A 23,133-nucleotide genomic window follows, 5' to 3' on the forward strand; every position below is an offset into this window, starting at 1 on the left:
GCATCAGATTTCTTCTAAGGTCCGTAGCAAATTGATCCATGGGCTACATTTTCCCACCTGTATATTGGAGGTCCATAGGCTTTAGAGAGGGCTTTTTAGAATAATGCAGCATCTTGTTGCTTTGATTTCAAAAGAGCATGAAGCTTGCCAAATCTGTTCAAAGGGAAGGGGGAAAAACGGTAATTTGTCCTTGGAAGTGCTGATGCAACAGAAGAATAGATCCATGGGCCTTGTAAATACAGCACTTAAAGAATAGGTCCTCTGTTGTGTGCTGGGCTGTTGCAGGAGGAAAAGATCAACCCAAAGGAGAGTCAAATTGGCTCAGAGTCTCTGCTGATCTTGGGTGTCACTGTCCCTAACCAGACCAAGAAAAATAGAGACATTTTCAAGAACATGATTCAACCTACCTAGCTATATGTTAGGTTATTCTGAATTTGTCATCCTATATTCTCTTTCTAGTCAGTGGAGAGAAACCCAGTGAATGTGTCATCTGATCCATTTTAAGCATCTTTGTTAGAATGAGAGGAACTGCTCTCTGAAGGTGTCTCTTTTTTCCCATTGACTACACATGGAGCGTACAGTGATTAGCTCAGATGTATGACTTTTAAGCCCCAAGCTGCGACAGATGATTCCCACACTTATATTTCCTTCTTTTTCCCCTTCTGCTCTTTTTTTTAAGATGTGTCAGTAGCCTATTCCTAATCAGCACAGGACACAAGGGCACACCCTTGTTGCTTCATCCCTCCCCCAAAATAACCCTTCAGCTGTGCATGATTCCTCCGCTCCCCAGACTGCGTTGCTCCACTACACCACATCATTCCTTAGCAGATTCCCCACAAGACACTTGCTAGTTGTGAGGAGGGATCAGACAGCTGCAGGAGGAAGCGCCTGTTGTAGAGAGTGGTGGGGGAGCAAGGCGCACCCTCGGCCACGCCTCACAAGGGGTCTCTCTCTTTTCGTGGCTGACATTTTTTCCTTTGACAAGATTTGCACAGCAACTGGTGACACTGCTGGGCTATGTTCATTGGGAAATACCCCGACATGAATCTTTACTAGTAATTTGTTTCAGTAAGATGCAGCAGCCACAGCTGTTAAGTTTCGGCACCAACATAGCACCAATGTTACCCATTTTCATTGTACGACAAAAGAAAACCTATTTGATTTAGGTCAGGCTTACTGAGGCTCACTGTGTTTTTACCAGTTGGCTTCCTGCCAGCACTGGTGTATTTATCTTCATATTGCTTTTCAGCAGCAGAAACATATTATTCTTCCCACTTTACAGATGGGTTCCTGAAGCAGAGTTCACCTTCTCCCAGGCAACACAGGGAGGGGCGAGGAAGTTACATGGGAAACAGAGTGTCGGAACTTCACCAGCCTGGAAATGAAGCTCTGCTGCTCACATCAGGGAAGACAGCACCAAGGAAGTCTTTGATACAGAATCCTGATGGAGTAGCGGCAATCATCGAACATGGGCCAGGCCATGGCAACAGACCACTTCTAGCTGGAAAATTTGAGGAAACTGCATTGCCTACGCCTGAAAGCCCAGCTTTAACTTAGGAACTGCCCAGGTACCCCTAGGCCCAAGCACAAGCAGCTGATGAGGCTCTCCTAGTTAGGTGCACTGAGCATCTGCAACAAGTTGCTCTACAACTCTCTGAAGTTCGCTCTCTACAACTACCTGAAAGGAGGCTGTAGTGAGGCAGGTGTTGGTCTCTTCTCCCAAGTGAAAAGTGACAGGACGAGAGGAAATGGCCTCAGGTTGCATCAGGGGAGGTTTAGATTGGATATTAGGAAAAATGCCTTTACTGAAAGCGGGGTCAGGCATTGGAACAGGCTGCCCAGAGAGGTGGTGGAGTCACCGTCCCTGGAGGTGTTCAAAAATGTGTAGATGTGACACTTTGGGACGTGGTTTAGGAGGCATGGTGGTGTTGTGTTGATGGTTGGACTTGATGATCCTAGAGGTCTTGTCAACCTTAATGATTTGATGATTCTAAGTCAGTACTGTGTTCTCAGCCTTGTTTTGTCCCTGGTTATAATGGGCAAAGAAACTTCAGCTGGAGGTAGTCCCCCCTCAAATAATCTGCCTTTCCAGAAGGAGAACTGGAGATGCTCAAAATGGTCCTGTGTGAAGGGGAGCAGACTACTGTCCTTCTCGGTCCTCAGCTCTATACCATGGGTGGACAGAGCGCAACTCCTGTCACGGTGTTACTACCATCAGGCACACACCTCTCTTCCCACTGCTATCAGGTGATGTGCCAACATCTCTGGTCATGGAAAGGATGTCTAAGAGCGTGGTAAGGGCAGTCGCAAGCACCATGGGAATCTTCTATAAAATAATGGCAAACGCACAGCTAAGCCACCTAGCCATTACCTGTTCTGCCAGCCAGAGGGCACAGAACACACCTTGATTCTCCTTCAGAGAAAACTTGCGGAGTCTTGACAGTCTTTTTAAGATGATGCCGCCAGCTACACAGAGCATGCCACACGGGGGCCAGGACTGGTGGAAGCCACCTGTGTGACAGGCAGCACCCAGAACAGGTTCAGAAGTTAAACCCATTCCAATAGCTCAGCTGTTGTTGGTTGTTGCTGAAAGACGGCGCGGCCTGTGGGAGCCCTCTCCATGGAGCCGTGCATCAGTTTGCACAGAGAACCATAGGGAAAGCCTGGTCCCACCTGCACGCTGCTCCTCTAGATGTGAGAGGCTCATTCGGGCGCTACATGGTTCTTAGTCAGTAGTTTATGGGACAGATTAGTGAAGTTCAGGAGAACTCGATTCCAAGCCATACCCTGCAAGGAACTACATACAACGTTTGTATCTTTGGGGGTTAAACTGATCTGCCAAGTTAAATGACATACTGCCACCTTTGAAAAGCCTCATTATCCAGTCTAGAAATGTCTGCCATTACTGTGACACTTGTATGTAAAGACATAAAATGTTGCAATTATCTGTGATTTTCATCCATGCACTTTACTTCTGCTTCCAACCAGACTTAGTTCAAATTACTGTTGGTGTTTGACAGCAATCTGGCAGCAATAGCAGAAGCTTAATAACAGAGAGGTTCATTCATTTCTTTATTTATTTGCTTGTTACTGTGTCTGAAACACGTTTCTAAAGCCACCTGTGCAGCATCTTCCACTACTAGAAATGTATTAAGACTAAATTACGCATCACATCTTTACCAGTGGAGATGGAATATCATAGGAATCAGGGAAGCTGTGAACTGTGCCATCTAGTCCGTTATTTGTATGGAGAACCCATTAAACAAAGCATTTAAGCAATGAAATATCTTGCTTATTGCTAATAATATCCTGAATATGAGGAAGCTCATCATCCAAGTTCTTTGGAGTCTGTGGTTATGCTGCATAATTACACAATAATTAACCACACAGTCAATGCCTATCCAGTAAACATTTTAATTTTATTCTATCATAGAGGAATACAGTGGTGCTATACTGATTTATTAAAAAGAAAAATAATTACTCAGTACCCTCTTAAATAATGAGACTTTAAAAAAAAAGGTATTTGTGGAAATAAGAAACGTTTGCTTACCAGCATTGGAGTTTTTAAATGCATATTTTCCAGCAACAATACGAGTAAATACTTCAAATGCCATAGTTACCTCAAAATCGTGACTCATCTGAAATCAGCGGAGTTACATGAGTAACCACGTAAGGGAAGCATACTCTCAAGTCCCAAGAGTTAAGATATCAAATTTCTTGGTCCCTCAGTTAAAGGTACCTACACACTACAACCAGTACGTCTGGAATCCCAATTACATTTTGTGCTGCAGGAAGAAGTCTGGCCAGATTCAAACCTTCAGCTCTCATCCTATCTTGCTCTGACATTTAGCTCCTCTCATTCACTGACTACTACTATCAGCAATTCAATTTCCTATTTTTGTCTTCGGGTTTGTCCACTGTTTAGAATATGATGTGCAGAGACTTTAGAGGAGACAGAATTTACCTTGTAATGGTTAGCAACATCCCTGTCATGAGATCAGGGAAAAAACAGACACCACTACACTCCCATCTCTAAATAAACCTAGTTCTGTGATTCCGTTTTCTTTGCCTAAAATGAGAATGATGGTACCTACTGTGCTTTGGAGGATTAATTACTCCTAAATATGCTAAAATATTCATATAGAAGATATTGGATAGAGTCATGTAACTGTTCATTGCTGCAAATGTAAACAAAACTCTTTTCACAGCACAGCATAATAGTAGTGAGAAAGGTCTGTGCAAGATAAATACAGGAATTTCAAAACACTCATCCATCCAAAACCACCAAACCAAACAAAAAATTCCAACATGGTTTGGGAAAGCTTGCAGTGTAAAAGTTTTACTCAGGTCCAAAGAAATAACACAACATTTTTGAAACCAAAACCCATCTTTTTGCTGTTGCAAGGAAACTTGAGCCAGCAAACTTAACCATCAGGGTGCCCTTATTTTCAGAAAGGCGGGAGGAAAACGAAATGCCGAGTAATATAAAGAGTAAGGGTACAGAACTACAACCATTTTGCACAGCAAACATTACAGCTGGACACACAATTAGAATGGTCAAACACATGTTTTAGGGCTTAATCGTCATACTACTGAGTTTCAAATCCTGAGCTTGTTCCTGGCTAGACAAGGATGTAGCTAAGCACATAGCCTGCTCCTCTCCTCAGGCCGCTACTACCAAACTGTACCAATAAATGCATCTTTTTAGGCTTCAAAAACAAAAAGCCTCTTTTTAAGTCCTTTGTGAGGACTACTCATGAGGGAAGCATCCAATAAATGCTGTGAATAAATGCCTTTCTGCCACATTTGTGCAATGTCTCCAGTTATTTCGAGGTGCTACAGAGGCCGGACTTGAGTGCATTGACTGCCATTTGATTCAGAGATTGCAGTAGTAAATGTCTGCTGCATGAATCCAAGAACTGGATATTCTTCGCTACTGCAGATGTCCCTTGTCTTTTATGCCAATAGGACCATTATGGTGATTCTTTTTCCCCCTCTCCTTCTCCACAATGACAAATGCCAGCACAATCAAAATTTGGAAACTTTCCATGTGAAAAACAGGAACAGAAGAGTGCTAACCTTATCAGCTGCGCTATGTTTTCAACTGTGGACTGCGGGGGAAAAAACGGCCAGGCAGACCAGTCTGCTTACGAAAGAATGATACCTGGTGTATCATGGTAACATCAAAAATATCTGTAATAAATCTTGTACTATGCAAGAGAAAAAAATGGGGTTTCCATACTGAATATGCTGAACAATACTGCAGGTCTTCTTTCTCTGCATTTTAGAATGACATCATTGATCTTTTTGTATGAGTTTAATTACAGCCTCACTTTAATGCTGCCAGTAACAAGGAACTATTAGTACTGCTCTTAAAGAGGCAAAAAGCTTTATTAGATACTGCAAAGAGCTAGGGATGCACTTAAAAATAATCACGGGCAGTCAATCAATCACATTTGCTCTGCAAAGAGCTTTTAAGATGTAACCCATAGGCTTGAATCTTCATTACCAAAACATTTTTCCTGTTGCCACTTAAAAGAATTCTGCTGAAGTTTAATGACTAAAATGTAGGTAATGAAACTGCAACAATAACTGCATGCTTAAGAATGAAAATACAAAGTAGTCCTATTTTCATTGAAGAGGTGACTTTAAAGACTGGCACTGTTTTGGACCCTAAAGCTACATGGACCAGTGCCACTGAAGAATATATAGAGATTTTTATGGAACCCAGACTGTGAATACAAAGGTTCATCTGAGAGTTCAAATTTCAAATAACAACATACCAATAACAGGAAACATAACGTGCATATAGTGCTTAAAAGAAACAACCCTTCCACATGACAGGCTCTGAAGAACCGTTAATAAAAACTGCTCAATTTTTCTTTAATTTCTTCCCATTACTAAAGTAGCTGGAAATGGTGCTGTGCTTCTAAACAATGCAAAGAGAAAGTGGTGGTCAACACAGCACATGTGGGAAGCCAGCATTTAAAATTTGAGGTGTATTGTCTTCTCTGTTAGAGTAAGAAAGCTCATGGAATATAAACCAACTTTATAATAGAATCATAGAATCATAGAATGGTTTGGGTTGGAAGGGACCTTTAGAGGTCATCTAGTCCAACCCCCCTGCAGTGAGCAGGGACATCTTCAGCTAGATCAGATTGCTCACAGCCCCGTCTAACCTGACTTTGAATGCTTCCAGCGATAGGACATCTACCACCTCTCTGGGCAACCTGTGCCAGTGTTTCATCACCCTCACTGAAAAAATTTTTTTCCTTATATCCAGTCTAAATCTACTCTCGTTTAGTTTAAAACCATTACCTCTTGTCCAGTCACAGCAGGCCTTGCTAAAGAGATTGCCCCCATCCTTCCTATAGTCCCCCTTTAAGTAGTGGAAGGACTGCAAAGGGACTCTACAGTATGGTATTGTGTAAGAAATCAGACTGGCTAGTAAACTATCCTGTTGGTCTTTTTAAAAGCCAAATGAAAGGCATTGTTCAGCTGTACCAACATCAGACTGCTTGGGAGTCTCTCTTTGGTGCCTATACTGAATGGGGATGTCCTCGGATGGAATTTTATCTGAGATTTACTGTCTTGGGTGGTGAGATAATACTTCAGGTTACATCAGTCTGCCTTTTATCTTCTTCTTGGTTGAGAAGTGAAAAATGTTAGAGGCTTGTTTGTTTTCAATGGCTGCTGTGCAGTCAAAGAGTTCAAGGATGAAATGTTTTACATGGCTTCCAGCTCCCTGACACCCAGAATCACTGATGAGAACCAGAATGGAAAGGGTGAGAGATCACCAGAACAAAGATGGCAACTAGAAGAACAATTCCATTAGGCAGAAGGACACTTACATTAACGCTGCCAAGAGACACGCCAGTCTGGGTTTGGTGTTATAATATGGCACAAATACATTCATTTTCAGTTTAGAAACTTTCAGTTAAATTAATTTTTTTTAAAAGTGATTGAAACTTCTTGGCATTAATATTAAATCAGTGCTTTAGTTTTGGAAGCTGCTTCATTCCTACAGCCTTTTTAATCGATCCTTTTTTGGGATTAACCATTTTCGGGTTTCCTGGAACACTGCATCTCCCTCTGAAATAAAACAGGTGAAGTTAGTCATCAAGTGTCACTATCCCTGTAAGCTTTAACTGCTAGAAATTTGCATGCTTTTTATATTTGCATAACCGATTACTATTATCAATTAATGAACCAGAGAGAGGAAAAACCAAGTATATTTCTGGGTTTGCAGGCTAGCAGAGCACCTAATTATTCTGCATACAAACTCAATCCTCATCTCATGATTCCTGACTACTTCCTGTTACCTAAATGATGGCATTTGAAGAACATGAACAGAATACTAACCATTTGCACAAAGAGAGCGGTAACTGGCTAAGGAGACATTTTCATCAGTTACATAATCCCCATTAGGAAATGGAAATACACTTCATGTGCATGTATTTACAGTTCTCTGCAGGTATTCCACTCTGGAGACCCATGCTCTTGAGCCCATGATCTTACATCGGAAATGCTGCCAGCAGACTTCGGAAGCGGTACTTGTCCTGGATACATGCACCACCTACATGAACCCTACCAGAGCTGTTTTCATCTCGATCTTCTAAGAGAAAGCAGTGGGAATGTAAACTAATCTCCAGGGAAATGGTGATTCCACAAACTGGAAGGGTCATTCTCATGATCTAGCAGCATGCATCTCTACTCTTATGCAAAGTACACTTGTTGCTCTCCCTGTTCCTTACCACTACAGTGGACAGACAGCACTCTACATACTCCAATGACAATATAGAGGGTTTCAATGTCTTTCTCAAGTAATAGGCATTCTGAAGGAAAATACATCACATCACAAATTATATTCATGATGGTAGCCAGAGACAAATTCTGTTATGTGGTAGAAGCTGTGATGACACGATCTGTGCAAGTTTCAAATTTCTAGGCAAACAACCAACAAAGCTGTCCCTGGGACTTGTTATTCTTCTTGAGATTAACATATCCTTTGTTCCAGCTCTTAGAAGCAGTCATGGTCTTGAAGGGAGAGCTGCTCCTATAGAGATATGGAGCTGCTTCCACTGAGAGCTGGAAGATCAGAACCCAGGGCCCCAGACTGCTCAATAAACAATTGATTATTCAATTTCAAATCAGTTAATTACTCAAAATCAATTGATTAATCTGTAGATCACTCTAGAGCTGGACCAAGCAGACAGTGTATGTCTGTGTGGAATTCTGCAGGCAGTAAAACCTCTTTCCCTGCAAAACCAGCTGGATTTATGGACTTAGAAGCCAGGTAGTTGCAGCCAGCGCAGTGTTGAAACAGAGCTAATAAGCCCTGCTGTATGCCTCAGTCTAACAGTAATGGCTCAGAATGACACTAAATTTGCTGCTCAGATTGCATCAGAGACATGAGTCATCAAGTCATCCATGTTTTTTCCCAATTGTCAGCTAGCCTATCTTCTTGTCCTGTGAAATACCATATAAAGGACCTCTACTGAACTTGGCTTCTGTGTTTGGATGGCCAGGAAACTGAATGCATCAACAATTAGTGTTCACAATTACTACTCAAAAATGTTTCACTGTTTCTTTAATATATGGGTTGGGTTTTCCATGCCTGTACCTACAGTTAAAACAAACATGAAACATAGTTTCTTAGTATGGTTTGAAATCCAGTGAAGGCAGGCATTTTCTGAAGGGCCAACAGAAGTGAGATAAGAACTCTGAACAGAAAATTTTCAAATTATTCTCAAGAACACATTTATTGTCAGTCATGCAGGTCTTCTCTCATTTGAATGAAATTATTTCTCATTAATGTCAGCTTGAATCCTTCAGGCTGTAAATCAAAACATAATTAAAAAGGAATAATACAACAATGGCTGTGTTAACCTTTTGATGCTCAAGGGGTGCTTACTTACGTGCTATTATTTCCTTAAAATACCAAGTACGCCAAATCCCCATTCTTATCTTCATGTTCCTAACGAAGACCAAAGATTTACCTGAATATTCTAAGTCACTGGTTACAAAAGCCAATGCTTTGCAAACTAGGTCCTTTGCTACTAAGGACAATTGAAAAGACGAACAATTCCCTTCATGTGTGTGAAGTATTTAGAAAAGTTAAAAAAAAAAAAATTGTTACAATATGCATCTTCTGAGACCAGCAATTACAGGACACTATTTTCTTTTATACTTTACTTTCTTTTGTTTGGTATTAAGAAAATTACAGAAACACACTGTCCTATAATTTCAGGGTGAGTAATGGTCTACTAAAGTCAATTATAAAAAAAAACCCAACATAATCACAGATCAGTGCTAATCCCCAGCAAATCTCAATATCTGGCTGATGATATTTAATCTCCCAGCAGAGACAGTGTATTCTCCTAGTTCTAGCTTCCTGACCTTCTCCACATGAGCTACATTGAACATCGCTGGGGCCAGAAGCAACACATAGGCTATATATGGGGTACCTCAGACCCATACAGTGCTTCTTCTGTATTGAGAGACTTCAGTTATGGGCTTGAATTCATATTCTACTAATATCCTCTTCTGGACCATGAAGGTCCACTGTTCCCTGTTCCAATTTATGAAATCCTGTGATTCTATGCTTACACAGAATGAAAAGATAAAGCTGGTAAGCAAATATGGCTACAAAATTTCATGCTTATAATTTACTCATTACATTTTCAGGTGTTCCCAATATGTATTTTGTATGCTTATTTTAATAATATAGGTAAGGTGGTTCATGGAAGAGTATTTACTCAGAGATACTAAATACACAGAAACCATACTAGCTCAGGAAGTCTCCAAAAATAAAATATCTGGGACAGTTCCAGAAGTAAATATGATATCTGCCTGCTTACACACTTGTGTAGGCATCTGCTTATGGCCACTGGAGGCAGGATACTACGTCTGACACACTTGTGATGTAATTCCCTATATTCTTCATACTTCATATTCTTAACATTTTCGATTCAGTTAAAAAATAAATCTCCAATTTCAAGCTCTCTCACAAGCACTGCAATCAGAAATTCATTTTATTTCTCTATAGCTCAGAGCAGGTGTAAAAATGATGAGCATAGAAAAAAATGATCCATTTTAAACATAGGTTGAAAGGGAAGAACATCAGAGGCATTGTAAGATTTCAGAAAGGCCACTTAAATATTTTCAATATTGCAATGTATTTAGTGTTAAATAAAACGGATTGAAAAGCGGTATCAAAAACGATGTTAAGATTAATGCTTTGCCAGTAGGATTATGCTTAGTGATATTTACAATTAACAAAGAGTTGCAATATTCAATATATAGTACGTACTTCGCAAAAAATAATAAACTGGAAAGCAGAGGGAATATAAAGGAAATTTACCTCAGTATCTGGTTTTCTCCCTTGCCTGTCAGAGCATCTGGTTTTTGCCTTTGAACAATTTTAAGTGTAGCTGAGGTCTGCAATAGCCAAATTTTTACAAAGCAAGTTAAATTCTAACCACAATCACGGTTCAAGAGTAAAATTTTTCAAACTAATTTTAACCCATTATGGTCTTATTGCCATAAAGTACTTTAAGCACATTTTATACTGATGTCTCGTTGATTTGGGGAATTGAACACTTGCCAAAATCCCTTGCTGTGCAAAAATACCATTATTTACTACACTAGACGATCAAAGAATATATAATTTCAATCAGTATATTTTTGGTCATGCTGCTTATAACTCCACATTTGCAATGAAGAAGCATTATATTTCTAACATACTTCCCCGAATGGGAAACAAAACAAATTATAGTGACTTAGTTGTACTTTTGAATGATTAAACTATTAATTAAGAACAGGAACTACTCTAAAAAATTAACACAGCATGGAAATCTTTGCATACTCTGGAAGTCTGCATTACTGGACATAATGAAAAAAGCCCAGTTGTTACCCCTGGTATTGCATTTAACAGAATCTGAGCAGGATTAAATCAGTTGGTTTTCCTGTTCCTTACCTCACAGGGTTCCCTCTTCATCCAGCACTTGCTGGCTCATCTAGCTGCTTTTTCTAAAACTACCTCTCTGCGGGACAGCTATACCATGGACAGAAAAATGGAAAACGCAGAAGGTTTAGGGCTTGTCTGGCTGCTGTGCACACTCGGATGTCTAGTGTAAGTGAATGGAATTTTCTCAGCTCCTTTAAACAGATCCATCAGGAACACATAACATATGATAATCATGATATACAATGTATTGGCTACACTAGGCCACTGAAGACTTTTTGAAAGCCTAGAGCTAGATTTTCGGGCTATCTAAGCAAGGCTGCAGGTCTTGATTATTACATTGCATTACATTACGTTACATATTACATTAAAACATTACATTTTATAGCATGTGTGAAAACATCTTGCACTTATGAGAAAAAATTCTGGCACTGAAAAGAATCATGTCTCACTGCTTATAAGACAATGGTTTCTACTGTGCTTCCGTGTATACAACGCACCAGGCAAGTACTCCTGACCCAGTCATAGCCAAGTCAGCTGTAACTAAAGCAGAGTGTTTTCGGAGTGCAAGCGTAAAAATGCAATAGGATCTGCACAGATTTACTTCCTTGAAGGCAAGAAGGTTTTTGCACTTAAAGAACTCTAGTAATAAAGATGATGTCTAGTATAATTTATCATCTTTCTGAGCATATGTGATTCTGTGACACATAAGGCAAGACCTATGCTACAATTTCCTTCACTGTTTTTTGATTTATATGAATATAGAATTCCAGTGTATACAATTACTATCCATAGCACTAGTTTTGCTGGTACAGTTTACTCCAGGCCTATCCCAAATAAAATGGGCCATTGTTGCACAAGCAGCTTTCCAGCTGTACCTATCTATAATTGTAGGCTGTTTCTCAAAGAAATCCCAAACACAGGTCAGACTCTACTATGCTAGTAAAAGTTTGTGGTAAAAATCTGACCTGAAAGAGTGGCCCTTTTAAAGATCTGCTGTCATTCTTCTTTGCCTGCATCTCAAACCAATTTCTGAATAGGGCCAGAAAGTGCCTGGAGATTTGTGGAGTCCAAATCCCAAACCAACATATTTTCAGATTGAAAAAAAAAGAACAAAAAAGCAAACAAGAATACACCATAAACCATCGGTGCCTCCAGCATGAGCTCTCCACTTAGTGAAATCCTTAATTTATTTTAAAACTATCATTTATAATTGACTATTTATGGATCCAGACAAGACAAACAACAAAAGCACTCATAAGATACATATGTTTTGTAAAAAAGCAGAAGAGTACTCAGTAATAAAAATGGTAAATAAAAGAAATGGCTGCTCAGAAGCATCTCTCTTCTGCTTTTGCTGTAGGCTTCAGGAGGGATCCAAAATTAAGTAGAAAAAAAAACCCAAAATATGTGGGATTTTTTAACACCTACCAGTAAAAACTTCCATTCTATTATTATTTTTCCTTACCGTGAGGTATAGAAAAGCACAAACAGAGTGAGGAAAAACAGGCCTAAACCCCCATTATCCATTCTCTGTAGCTATAAGAGTGTCACTGGAATATGTTATTGTCACAGGATAACAATATCCTGTAGTATATTTACTTTGGAATGTATGGAAAAAGTTAGTCTATGGGTAAATCCTTCTAACTCAACTGCTGCCAACATTACTGCGCAGACTCTAGAAACTGAAATTTTGATACATGTGAAAGAGTCTGGACTGAATGTAAGTTTACTTCTGCCTCTATTGTTAAAATGAATGGCTAAAAGGGATGGCATACACATGTAGATTTTAAAAGAATGTAAAAGCAACAATCAAATTAAAGTCATAGCAGAACAGGACCTGAAGGGACCAGATGAGACACTGATTGCTTTGCAATCAACAATCAACCATGATTAGGTTGACTGCCGTGTTCAGATTAGCAACGTAAAAGGTAGATGTCTAATCTAAACTACTGACCTAGGCTCTGCATATAGCTCAGGAAGAGACACAGATAAGTCTCCGGGAAATTAATTTCATCTTGATCTAAAACAGGTGTGATGGTTTGAACATTTAACATGCTTCTCCCTCCACAGATTACAGAGGATCCCTCTACAACTACTTTAGACTGGCTGTTTAGCACTCTGAGAACTAAAGATAGGGAGATTAATCTGAAGATGATTATTGTGCTCTCATATGATCCTGAAATCATGAGTGCAAATAACTGATTACTGGAAATATAATGCACTAACTACCTTGAGCGTAGGTGGCAAAATTCTAGTCCCTAATGCCCCATTTAAGCAACATGCCAGTGCATATACCTCACTTGAATTATGTTTTATGCACATTTAAGTGCTTTCTAGGCAGCTGAACATGGGCACTCCTCTTGCTAGCAAGTTCAGTAATAAAATCATCTTTTATTTCCTACCTTCTTCCTCCAGAGTTCCCAGTTTCACTGTTAATGCAAAGATATCAACAATTATCACGGGCATTGCCTGGGCTCTTTCTTGGTTTCATGCTGGAAAGTTAGTTTAAGCAATTCTTTCAGACTTCCCAAAGCAGCAATGAACCACATAAGAGAATCAGTTGCCCACTGTGCAAACACATGGCAACACTGCTAATTACAGGCTTTCACCCCAGTTAGCTATAACAGTGACTCAGTGAGAGTCATTCCTGAGTATCACACTAAGCCATTACTTTTACATTATTCAGGAATTAAGAGCTCTTTAGGAATAAGAAGTACTAGAAACCTTTACAGGTTCCTTTACAGGTTCCCCCAGTTCATAGTATCAATTTTTATGTATTATGTCATTTGCAGCAATAAAATTTAACCTCTGATTTCACAAAAACAAGGTGTCTTATCCCTTATCTTATAAATTTAATTGAAATATGTGCTGTATTCTCATTCTGAGATGGCTGGCTAGTTTGTCTTTAAAAGAAAAAAGGGGAAATACAAAAAAGAGGAATTGCTATGTAAGATGGATGTCACAACTGCTAATAATTTGGTTCTGTTCTTCTCAACTGAAACATTAAACAATCATAGAAGTCCTGTGACTAATGGATGGGCAAGCAAGTATCAGAAAATTGCTTTAGCCTTCTCAGTTAAGGGCACTTTGACTATCCTTGTGAACAATGAAACTCCAATTGATACAAAAGCAAGCACCAGTATTTAAAAATAAATAAACTGTAGCAATCTTTCAATTTCTAGCTCTTATAATTTTTAAAAAGCAGCTTTTGTAATGGATTTGGTAGATTAATTAAGTGATAAAAGACTTTGACCTAATGGCATTAACAGATGCTGTTGCTATATTAAGAAAGCATAATGATTTTTAAGAGTTACTGAATCACACAGGTTTTTTCTTACCTGTAAGATCTCTGAGAGGTACATGCGTCGCTCATCATTAGCTTTGTGGTAAGCCTACATTTAAAATAAGGAATATAGGCTACCATTAAGTGAAATATTTTAAAAGTTGAATCATACAGGAAGAAACAAATATACAACAGAGTTTTTCTCCAGTGACACATTTTGTGGAACTATTCTATTGTTTGTTCCACATACGCTGTCTCTTTGTCACACAGTATAATAGCTTTTATAGATTAGAGGCATATGGTGATTACAGACCTTTGCTTCTTGTTCCAGTCTAAGTTCATAGTCTTTCAGCTGATTCTGGAGACTTCTCTTCTCTTCTTCTAGTTGTTTAAGAACTTCCTTTAAGGCACCCTGTGGTTATAATAAATAAAATGATGTTTTACAAATATTTCCATTCTGTATAAAGATACCATCACGATAGTATTTATTCTTCAAGAATTAGGACGTTTGTCATTCTATTTGCTTCTTGTGCACATTTTGTTTACACGGTTCTGGCTGGCACACTGCAGAGACAAAAGCACTTAACCATATGCTACAATTATCAGTTATGTACTACCCATTACACAGAATCATAGAATCACAGAATGGCAGGGGTTGGAAGGGACCTCTGGAGATCACCTTGTCCAACCCCCCTGCTTGAGCAGACACACCTAGAGCAGGGGGCACAGGAACGCATCTAGGCGGGTTTTGAATGTCTCCAGGGAGGGAGACTCCACAACCTCCCTGGGCAGCCTGTTCCACTGCTCTGTCACCCTCACAGGAAAGAGGTTTTTTCTCATATTGAGGTGGAACTTCCTGTGTTCCTGCTTGTGCCCATTGCCCCTTGTCCTGTCATTGGGCACTACTGAAAAGAAGCTAGTCCCATTATCCTGACACTCCCTCCCTTTAGATATTTATAGGTATTTATGAAATCCCTCTTCAGTCTTCTCTTCTCCAGGCTAAACAAACCCGTCTCTCAGCCTTTCCTCATAAGGGAGATGCTCCAGTCCCCTGATTGTCTTGGTAGCTCTCCACTGGACTTGCTCAAGCAGTTCTATGTCCTTCTTAAACTGGGGGGCCCAAAACTGGACACAGTACTCCAAATGTGGTCTCACCTTCCCAGGTGCAGGATCTTGCACTTGCTCTTGTTGAATTTCATCAGGTTCCCTTGGGCCCAGCTCTCCAGCCTGTCCAGGTCTCGCTGGATAGCAGCACAGCCTTCTGGTGTATCAGCCACTCCTCCCAGTTTGGTATCATCAGCAAACTGGCTGAGGTTATGTTCTATCCCATCATCCACATCATTGATGAATAGATTAAACAGGACTGGACCCAGCACAGACCCCTGGGGAACAACACTAGTGACAGGCTTGTTCACGATGATCTCCAGAGGTCCCTTCCAACCCCTACCATTCTGTGATTCTGTGATACTGTGAGGCGCATGAGATGTCAAAGGTAACGCATAACAACTTGGCCAGAAAGCAGCATCTTGTAGGGAGACTATCTGTCTCAGGTGTGCAGCCATTTACCTTGCCTACAATTGGTATGAGCTAGAGTAATAGTGGTAGAGTCCAGTTTTGGTTACTGGCACTGGCCAGTTTTTTGTTTGCTGTGTAGTGGAAGTCAGACATCCAGGCAGGTCCTCCTCCATTTCTAATACAGGAAACTGCTTCTTATAATCCCCTTCATAAATTTGGATGGACCCACTCCATCCAGAAGGGATGCTCTTGTTGGGAGGCTCTAATAGTAGATGGCTGCTTTAATTCCCTGCCTCAGATTATTCAAGGTCAGTTTATACCTGTTTGTTCTTGTATTGGAATTATCTTTAAGATAACTGCTCCTCCTCCTCCCTGATGTTTGCTCCCAGCATGCACAGACAGAAAACAGGAACATCTTTTTTCAACATTCATTTTACCAGGATAAATAAGCTGAGCTTTTAAAAATGGTCTCTCATACAGCAGGCTGTCCTTTCATCTAATCATCATAGTAACCCTTTGTACACCAGGCTGGAGCTTAACCTTCTTACAGTTGGAGAACAGAACCATACTGGAGGATGCAGTACTCCAGAAGTTATCTCACTGCCTTGAACAATGTCAGTAATACTTCTTTATCTGTATGGAGAAATTTTAGGATTGCATTTTTCACAGCTGCACAGTGATGGCTCACAGTCAACATGGGATCAGCCAGAATACCCAGATTCTCCTTCGCAGCTATGTCCAGGTGACCCGCTCTCAATTCGTAACAGAATTTGTTCACTATTTCCTAAATCCCTTGGCCTACACTATTAAATTTTAATCCTATTTTTAATAATCTAGTTTTCAGCGTCATTCTATTTCTAAACAACATACAGATCCCTGTTACATTACATAATTGGTATCAGGAGAAAGATGTCATCATCTATTTCTACTTTGTGTATCAAGGTCATATATTAAATGTTAAGATTAGTCCTAAACCTGGTCCTGGAAGAACTTTGCTTGTACTCTCCCAACAGCCTCCTTCACTAGTCACTGCTATCATATTCTATTTGCCAGCTCTTTACTCCTTCAACAAATCTATGAATTTTCATTTTCTCCATATGAATCAGCCACTTCCCATGTGACACAGTATCTTTATCAGAGGTCACAGTGAACAAGATTACTGTATTTATTGTGACAACAAATCTATTGTCTCATCACAGAATGTCAACACATTTGCCCACCATGCGCCACTTTTAATAAATCCATATTTCAGTCTGATTTTACAACAACCATTCCTCTCTTCCTCTGTCTTAAAACTAAACCCAAAAAGATTTGCTCTTCTCCAATGCACACAATGCCATCATTCACAGCTTTATTAAAACCATTTGCTATCAACTCAGTGATGCAGCAAGCCAGTTCTTTCAGAATCCTAAGGTATGGATTACCCAGTTCCCTCAGTTTAAGCATATCCAGATACTTAAGTTTTCCTTTGGATTTGGTTACTGTCATTTCTTCTTCCAAGCACTTGCTAACATTAACTATTTATTCCTTTGCCCTGCATTTTATTGTTTCTGCCTTACTGGAAACTTAAGCAATATATACATGTTTAATTTAAAACAAACGAATTTATGATCACTCAATCTGACAGGTTTTATGACCGGCTTTTCTGCAATGTTCTTCTAGATTTTCAAAATCTAGAACAGCATTCCCTCCTTTTTATCCAGTATTTTCTGATAAAATGTGCTACCACACCCACTGAGATCCATGCCTCACCATTATTACTAGCACTTGGTTTTCAGCCTTTATTTACAAGTAACACATATGATACAATTTCTGGAAGTCATCTAATAATATTATATCCAAATTCATCCATCCAAATTTTGTATTTATATCTATATTCTGTTGCATGGATGGGACTTAGTCTGAGGTGAGGATATCTACGTTTAAGTGTCCATATATAAACTAAGCTCCTAATAAGAGTCACAGTCAAAGGAACCAATGATGCACAGAGATTCATTCAGCTGAGCACCTAAAGAGGTCCACTTATTTGCCATCTGAGATGCCCCAGTGTCCGAGACATTCACGTGTGGCAGATATGACATGGGTTACAGGAGACACATGTCCTTCTGGAGCAGCAGTGGGCTACTCTGCACTGAAACATCTGCAAGCTTCTTCGTTCACACAACTATTCCACTGAAGCTGCCTACTTAGATAAATCGAGATACAACTCTTTATATACAACTGACTGTATTAATTAGTCCTGCACTGCCTGTAGCAGGAATTAAAGATCTAGCCAAGAGGTAGACATCTACATAGAGAAAGAAAATATTGTTTCAATATATATTTCAATATTATTTCTCAATATTACTGTGATTAAAATTTGTTTTCTTATCCATCCTCAAGATGAATTAATCCAAACAGATGATGAAGAAGGAACAAACATTAATGTAAATCTCTCACATCTGCTACATACCACATCTATATCTGTTTTGATATTTCCTGCCAAGTGCATACCTTTAATACTTGTTATCCCATCATGTTTTCATTATCAATGTTATTACATTTCAGACTACCCAGGATCTTCTATTTGTCTGCTAAGGTTCCCTCTGTAAAATAAGTATGTGTTTCAGAATGTTTGTTTTTTTCTATTTCTAACACAAGCATCTCTCTAGTCAGAATAGCTGAATCCTTTCACTTTCTGTACTGACTACCTGACTGCTGCCTTAATAATCAGTTATTTCTTCTCATGACCTTAATGCTTTGCTATGCCTTTATTTACCATATTTTCCTGGTAAACATGGAAAGGAAGATAATATGACTCTTGCAAAATATTCTCCCTCTTTTTTCTTGGAAAATTTTCCCTGTTAATCATGCAAACCTCAGATCCAGAAAACCAGTATCCATGTGTGGTTTATTTCTCAGAGAGTTTATGAATGCTTGCTGATGGTAAAAAAATCCCAAACCTAATTTAAGCCTTAAGGGATCAGTACTGAGTCTGGTCCTGTTCAACATCTTAATTAATGATCTGGATGATGGGGCAGAGTGTCCCCTCAGGAAGGTTACAGATGACACCAACTGGGAGGAGTCACTGATATGCCAGAAGGTCATGCTGCCATCCAGTGGGACCTCAACAGGCTGGGGTCATGGGCTGACAGGAAACTCATGAAGTTGAACAAGGGGAAGTCCAAAGTCCTCCACGGGGAGGAACAACCCCATGAACTGATAAATGCTGGAGGCTGCCTAGCTGGAAGCAGCATGGTAGAAAATGACGTAGGGGTCCTGGTGGGCAAAAAATGAGCCCTTGCTGCAAAGAAGGCCAATGCTATCCTGGGCTGCATTAGCAAAGCATTGCCAGCAAGTCAAGGGAGGTGATCCTTCCCCTCTGCACAGCACTGGTGAGACCACACCCGGAGTGCTGGGTCCAGTTCTGGGCTCCCCAGAACAAGAGAGACTTGGACGTACTGCAGAGAGTTCAATGAGGGGCCACAAGGATGATTAAGGGACTGGATCACCTCTCCTGTGAGGAAAGGCTGAGCAAGCTGGGACTGTTCAGCCTAGACAATTAATGCATATAATTACCTGCAGGGATGGTGCGAAGAGGACAGATCCAGGCTCTTTTCAGTGGTGCCCAGTGACAGAACATGGGGCAATGGGCACAAGCTGAAACACAGGAGGTTCCCTCTGAACATCCAGAAACACTTTTTTACTGTGAGAGTGACTGAGCACTGGATTAGGTTGCCAAGTGAGTTTGTGAAGTCTCCCTCCTTAAAGATATTAAAAAACATCTAGGCAGGATATTGGGCAACTGGCTCTAGGTGGCCCTGCTTGAACAACGGGGTTGGACAAGACAACCTCCAGAGATCCCTTCCATCCTCAACAATTCTGTGATTCTGTGACCTTCATTTTATTGTTACAACTGTGCCTTGGTCAGTACCTTGGTCAGACCAGTTCAGCTTCCACTTTTTTGGGCATCAACCCAACCCAGCAGAGTCTTCTTTGGTCTGTTCCAGAGTGAACTTGCAAATGTCATTTGTCATGAAACAAAAGTTTATGTCATTCTTATAAAAGCATTTTCATCTCAGGTCCATAACTTACATCCTTACTTTGGACATCATCAAGCTGTTCTATTTTATGGATGTGTAAAGTGGTAGTCTTACCAATGGTTTCTAACAGATAGCCACCAAGCATATACATCTGCCTCTTACATCTGCCTGCTTGAAGTCTCCAGTATTCTTTTTTCTAGCATCTGCAGATCACTGCATATTTTATTCTTTTTCATAACTTTCTGCACAACACATTACTTATTCAGCTCCAAATTTAATTTTTCACAAAAATATTTCTGGCTGTTACTGAGATTTCCTTAGGAATGATTTCCATTAAAGTCAAGATTTTGCAGGAGCCCGGCAAAAGGCACAACGCTTTTAAAACATGTTTCCAAGAAAGAATAACCCTTCTCACTATTCAAAAAAAAGTATATATATACAGAATATATATATATCTTTCAAGTATGTTTCACACATGACTGAACTGTTATTAACTTTAACCTGTTATAACAGGCACACTGGAGACATGAAAAAGCCTGGGTTTACTAATAAGCAGAAGTATCTTGGATGCAGATGAAATCTTTGTCCTAATACAACAGTCATTACAGTCAATGTTGGCCAATTCAAGGAGAAAAAGTAAGCTGCAGATTAAGGAGATTTGGGTAAATTCCACTAGGATCATGTGCTATTTCACTACAATATCACTGTCTGTACAGAATTAAACAAGACAGATAAAGAAGGCCTCAGCACTGCCAAGCTAGGAAACTAGTATTTTTTTGCCTTCTTGACCGGACTGCGTATTGAAAATTATAACCATGTGATAGCGTATTTTGTACAACATATTTTGTACCACCTACAACATATTTTGTACCACCACAGTAAGCTTAAATACAGTAAATACAGAAGTTCATGCTGCTCTCCAGATTTGTACTATGTAAATCCACAGCCCACTATTTACTTCCTCACTAGATCGTCCATCAGTGTTATGTAAGACAGCAAGACTTGGTGTTGCAGCTGTTAGTCACAACAGAGCAATTTGGTATCTCCTCAGTGATGATCCTTATCTAATTTCTTTGAGTTCTTTCGCCTACAAAGTAATCTACTTTTAGACCTTTTTTCATTTAACCTTTTCACAAGCACTGTCTATTTTTTTGCTGCCAATGCAGCTGGTCCAGTGCAGGTGCCTGGGCATTAATACAGCTCTGAAGCAAGGACGATATCCAACCACAAGCAAATAAACGGTGCACTACACTGCTTCTGATGAGCAAGCAGACTGAAGTAGGTTGATAATGTGACTGAAGTATACAGTTACCATCCCTACAGTATCTGGGTACCTCATAATTTGTAATGTACCTATGCTTATAATTCTCTTGTGAAATACAGAAGTTATAAATTACTCCAAATTTACAGATTGAGAAGCGAAGGCCAAAATCAAAAAGGGACTAGGGTCTAAATTGCACTTTAGGCAAAATTTAACACCCTAATACTAATAAAGCAATCTATGCAATGTCTTATATTCTTCACATCTGGTTTTGTCATATAACTTAGGTAGGCATCTGAGCTAATGTGGTTGTCCATAAGCACAAGCTTAATCAGGCTGCTTAGTTTGCTGCTGAAGCCTTTATGGAGTCTCAAAGCAAAGTTTCCTGGTGGCCATCTCCCTCATGGGGCACAACCTGAGAAGCATGCTCCACCCACGTTACATGAGGAAGGAATCCTCTTCTAACAGCCTGAAAATTAACCCACAAAGAAATTAGGTGAGTTACATTTTAGTCCTCTGTCACTCTAAGAACTTGAATTCTCATATCTCTTGTCCTGAGAGTGCTCTTACCATCATACTTAACTAATGCTGAGATAATTTTTTAATCCAGGCTGTTAATCAGTCAGAAATGGAAAATTTACATGGATGGAGAAGGAACAAGTGAGAAAGGCTGCAAGGTCATGCCTACTTCTGGAAAGAAGGCAGGATTTCAGACAATTCTTGCATGTTTCTTACTCACTTCCCCTTGGTTTTCCATCTCTACTATGCACTCTGTTGTGAATCCCAATCTAGCTGCCTTTCTCCCAGTTAGTACCTAGGAAACTTAGGCAGCTAACTCAGCTTTCTGACTTCTATTCCTGTGTCCACACACCTAACTGATGATGCAGAGCTCAGCATGGCAATACTGAAGTTCTTAGGGGAATCTAGAGATACAGATGTTCCTAGTCAACTAAAAGACCTCTCCAAGTCCCCAAACACTGTAACAAGCAATTTCAAAAACAGACATATGAAAATTTTAAATGGTAAAACTTCAAAGAGGTTCTAGAGATCCACTTTAACCCAGACTGGTTGTAAGTTACCTCCCAGCCCTAATTTCAAGGCAATAATTGAAGAACTAGCTGAGACCTTATATATCTGAAGTCTTCAGCTGCTGCACAACAATACAAATCAAGTGTGAAACACCAGCATATGAATTCAACCAAATCATTAAGGCTGGATTTGCCTTTCCTGAATTCTGTGGGAAGTAAGCAGAAAGAAACCTCACTGAAACGGATCCAATTCCCAATGCTTACGGTTGTATGATCAGCTTAATACAGTAAAACAAAGCAAAAGCTCACAGAAAACAGAGTTTAAAGCATACAGTAACACAGACTCATAGCAGAGTTCTCAGAGCACAGAAAAGCCTCAATACAAAGCAAGGACCAGTGAGAGCTCAAGAGAACCAGAAGGAGCCTCCCAGATATGAAGCACTCCCCCAGGAGAAACTGCCAACAAAACTCCAAGATGAACCAGTAAGATAAATTCTGAAAAAGTTTTTTAGAAGTGGTTTAACTGAATATTGAAATGGGTTTTTAAGTTAGATTTTTTTACAGGTTCTTCCACTAAGCCTTGAATAGCTGGACAATGCGTTCCTGAAAAGGAGACATAAGCTGACTAAGGGATTTAACCTGAATTTAAGATCCTTAGTTTTCAATAAGTCATCCATGTCAAGCCACTCTGAGCAAGCTGGTAGGCTAAAAGACACACTGAGATCTTAAATGAATACTTTCTTTATGTAACGGAATTTTGCAGGGCTTAGCAAGATTCACTCTCAGAGCAATGCTGCATTACGTCTTGTGTCCAGCAGTGACCAAAGCCCTGGGTTTCACAAAGGGAACACCAATTCTCCAGTTGTTCTTTTTTTCACACAATTTCCTTTTCATTCGACCAAAGTTACATGTTTGGCTTAACACTTGCCAGAAAATAAAATTATACAGAATGATACTGCAGCTGAATTTCAAGGCCACCCACATAAGTTGCTCTCATTCTGGATTTTTCCTTGCCCTTCTACCAGTGGCAACAGAGGTGACAATTTCTATCAATC

The 23,133-nt window shown here is 39.8% G+C and overlaps 1 protein-coding gene across 1 annotated transcript in view; it reads right to left on the reverse strand.

Moving 5' to 3' along the window:
- Positions 1-3,390: 3,390 nt before the first annotated feature.
- The window catches only part of CCDC169 (coiled-coil domain containing 169), a 33,671-nt gene continuing 13,928 nt past the window's right edge, over positions 3,391-23,133 (reverse strand). Inside the window, exons 5-8 of the mRNA XM_075085167.1 lie at positions 14,566-14,664; positions 14,308-14,361; positions 10,364-10,440; positions 3,391-7,092 (exon numbers count right to left, since the gene is read on the reverse strand). Coding sequence (XP_074941268.1) covers positions 6,990-7,092; positions 10,364-10,440; positions 14,308-14,361; positions 14,566-14,664 — 333 coding nt within the window. The 3' untranslated portion in view covers positions 3,391-6,989. The remainder of the gene's footprint in view (positions 7,093-10,363; positions 10,441-14,307; positions 14,362-14,565; positions 14,665-23,133) is intronic.

The sequence above is a fragment of the Phalacrocorax aristotelis genome, chromosome 1 (assembly GCF_949628215.1).
Source record: "Phalacrocorax aristotelis chromosome 1, bGulAri2.1, whole genome shotgun sequence".
In the NCBI taxonomy this organism is placed as follows: Eukaryota; Metazoa; Chordata; class Aves; order Suliformes; family Phalacrocoracidae; genus Phalacrocorax; species Phalacrocorax aristotelis.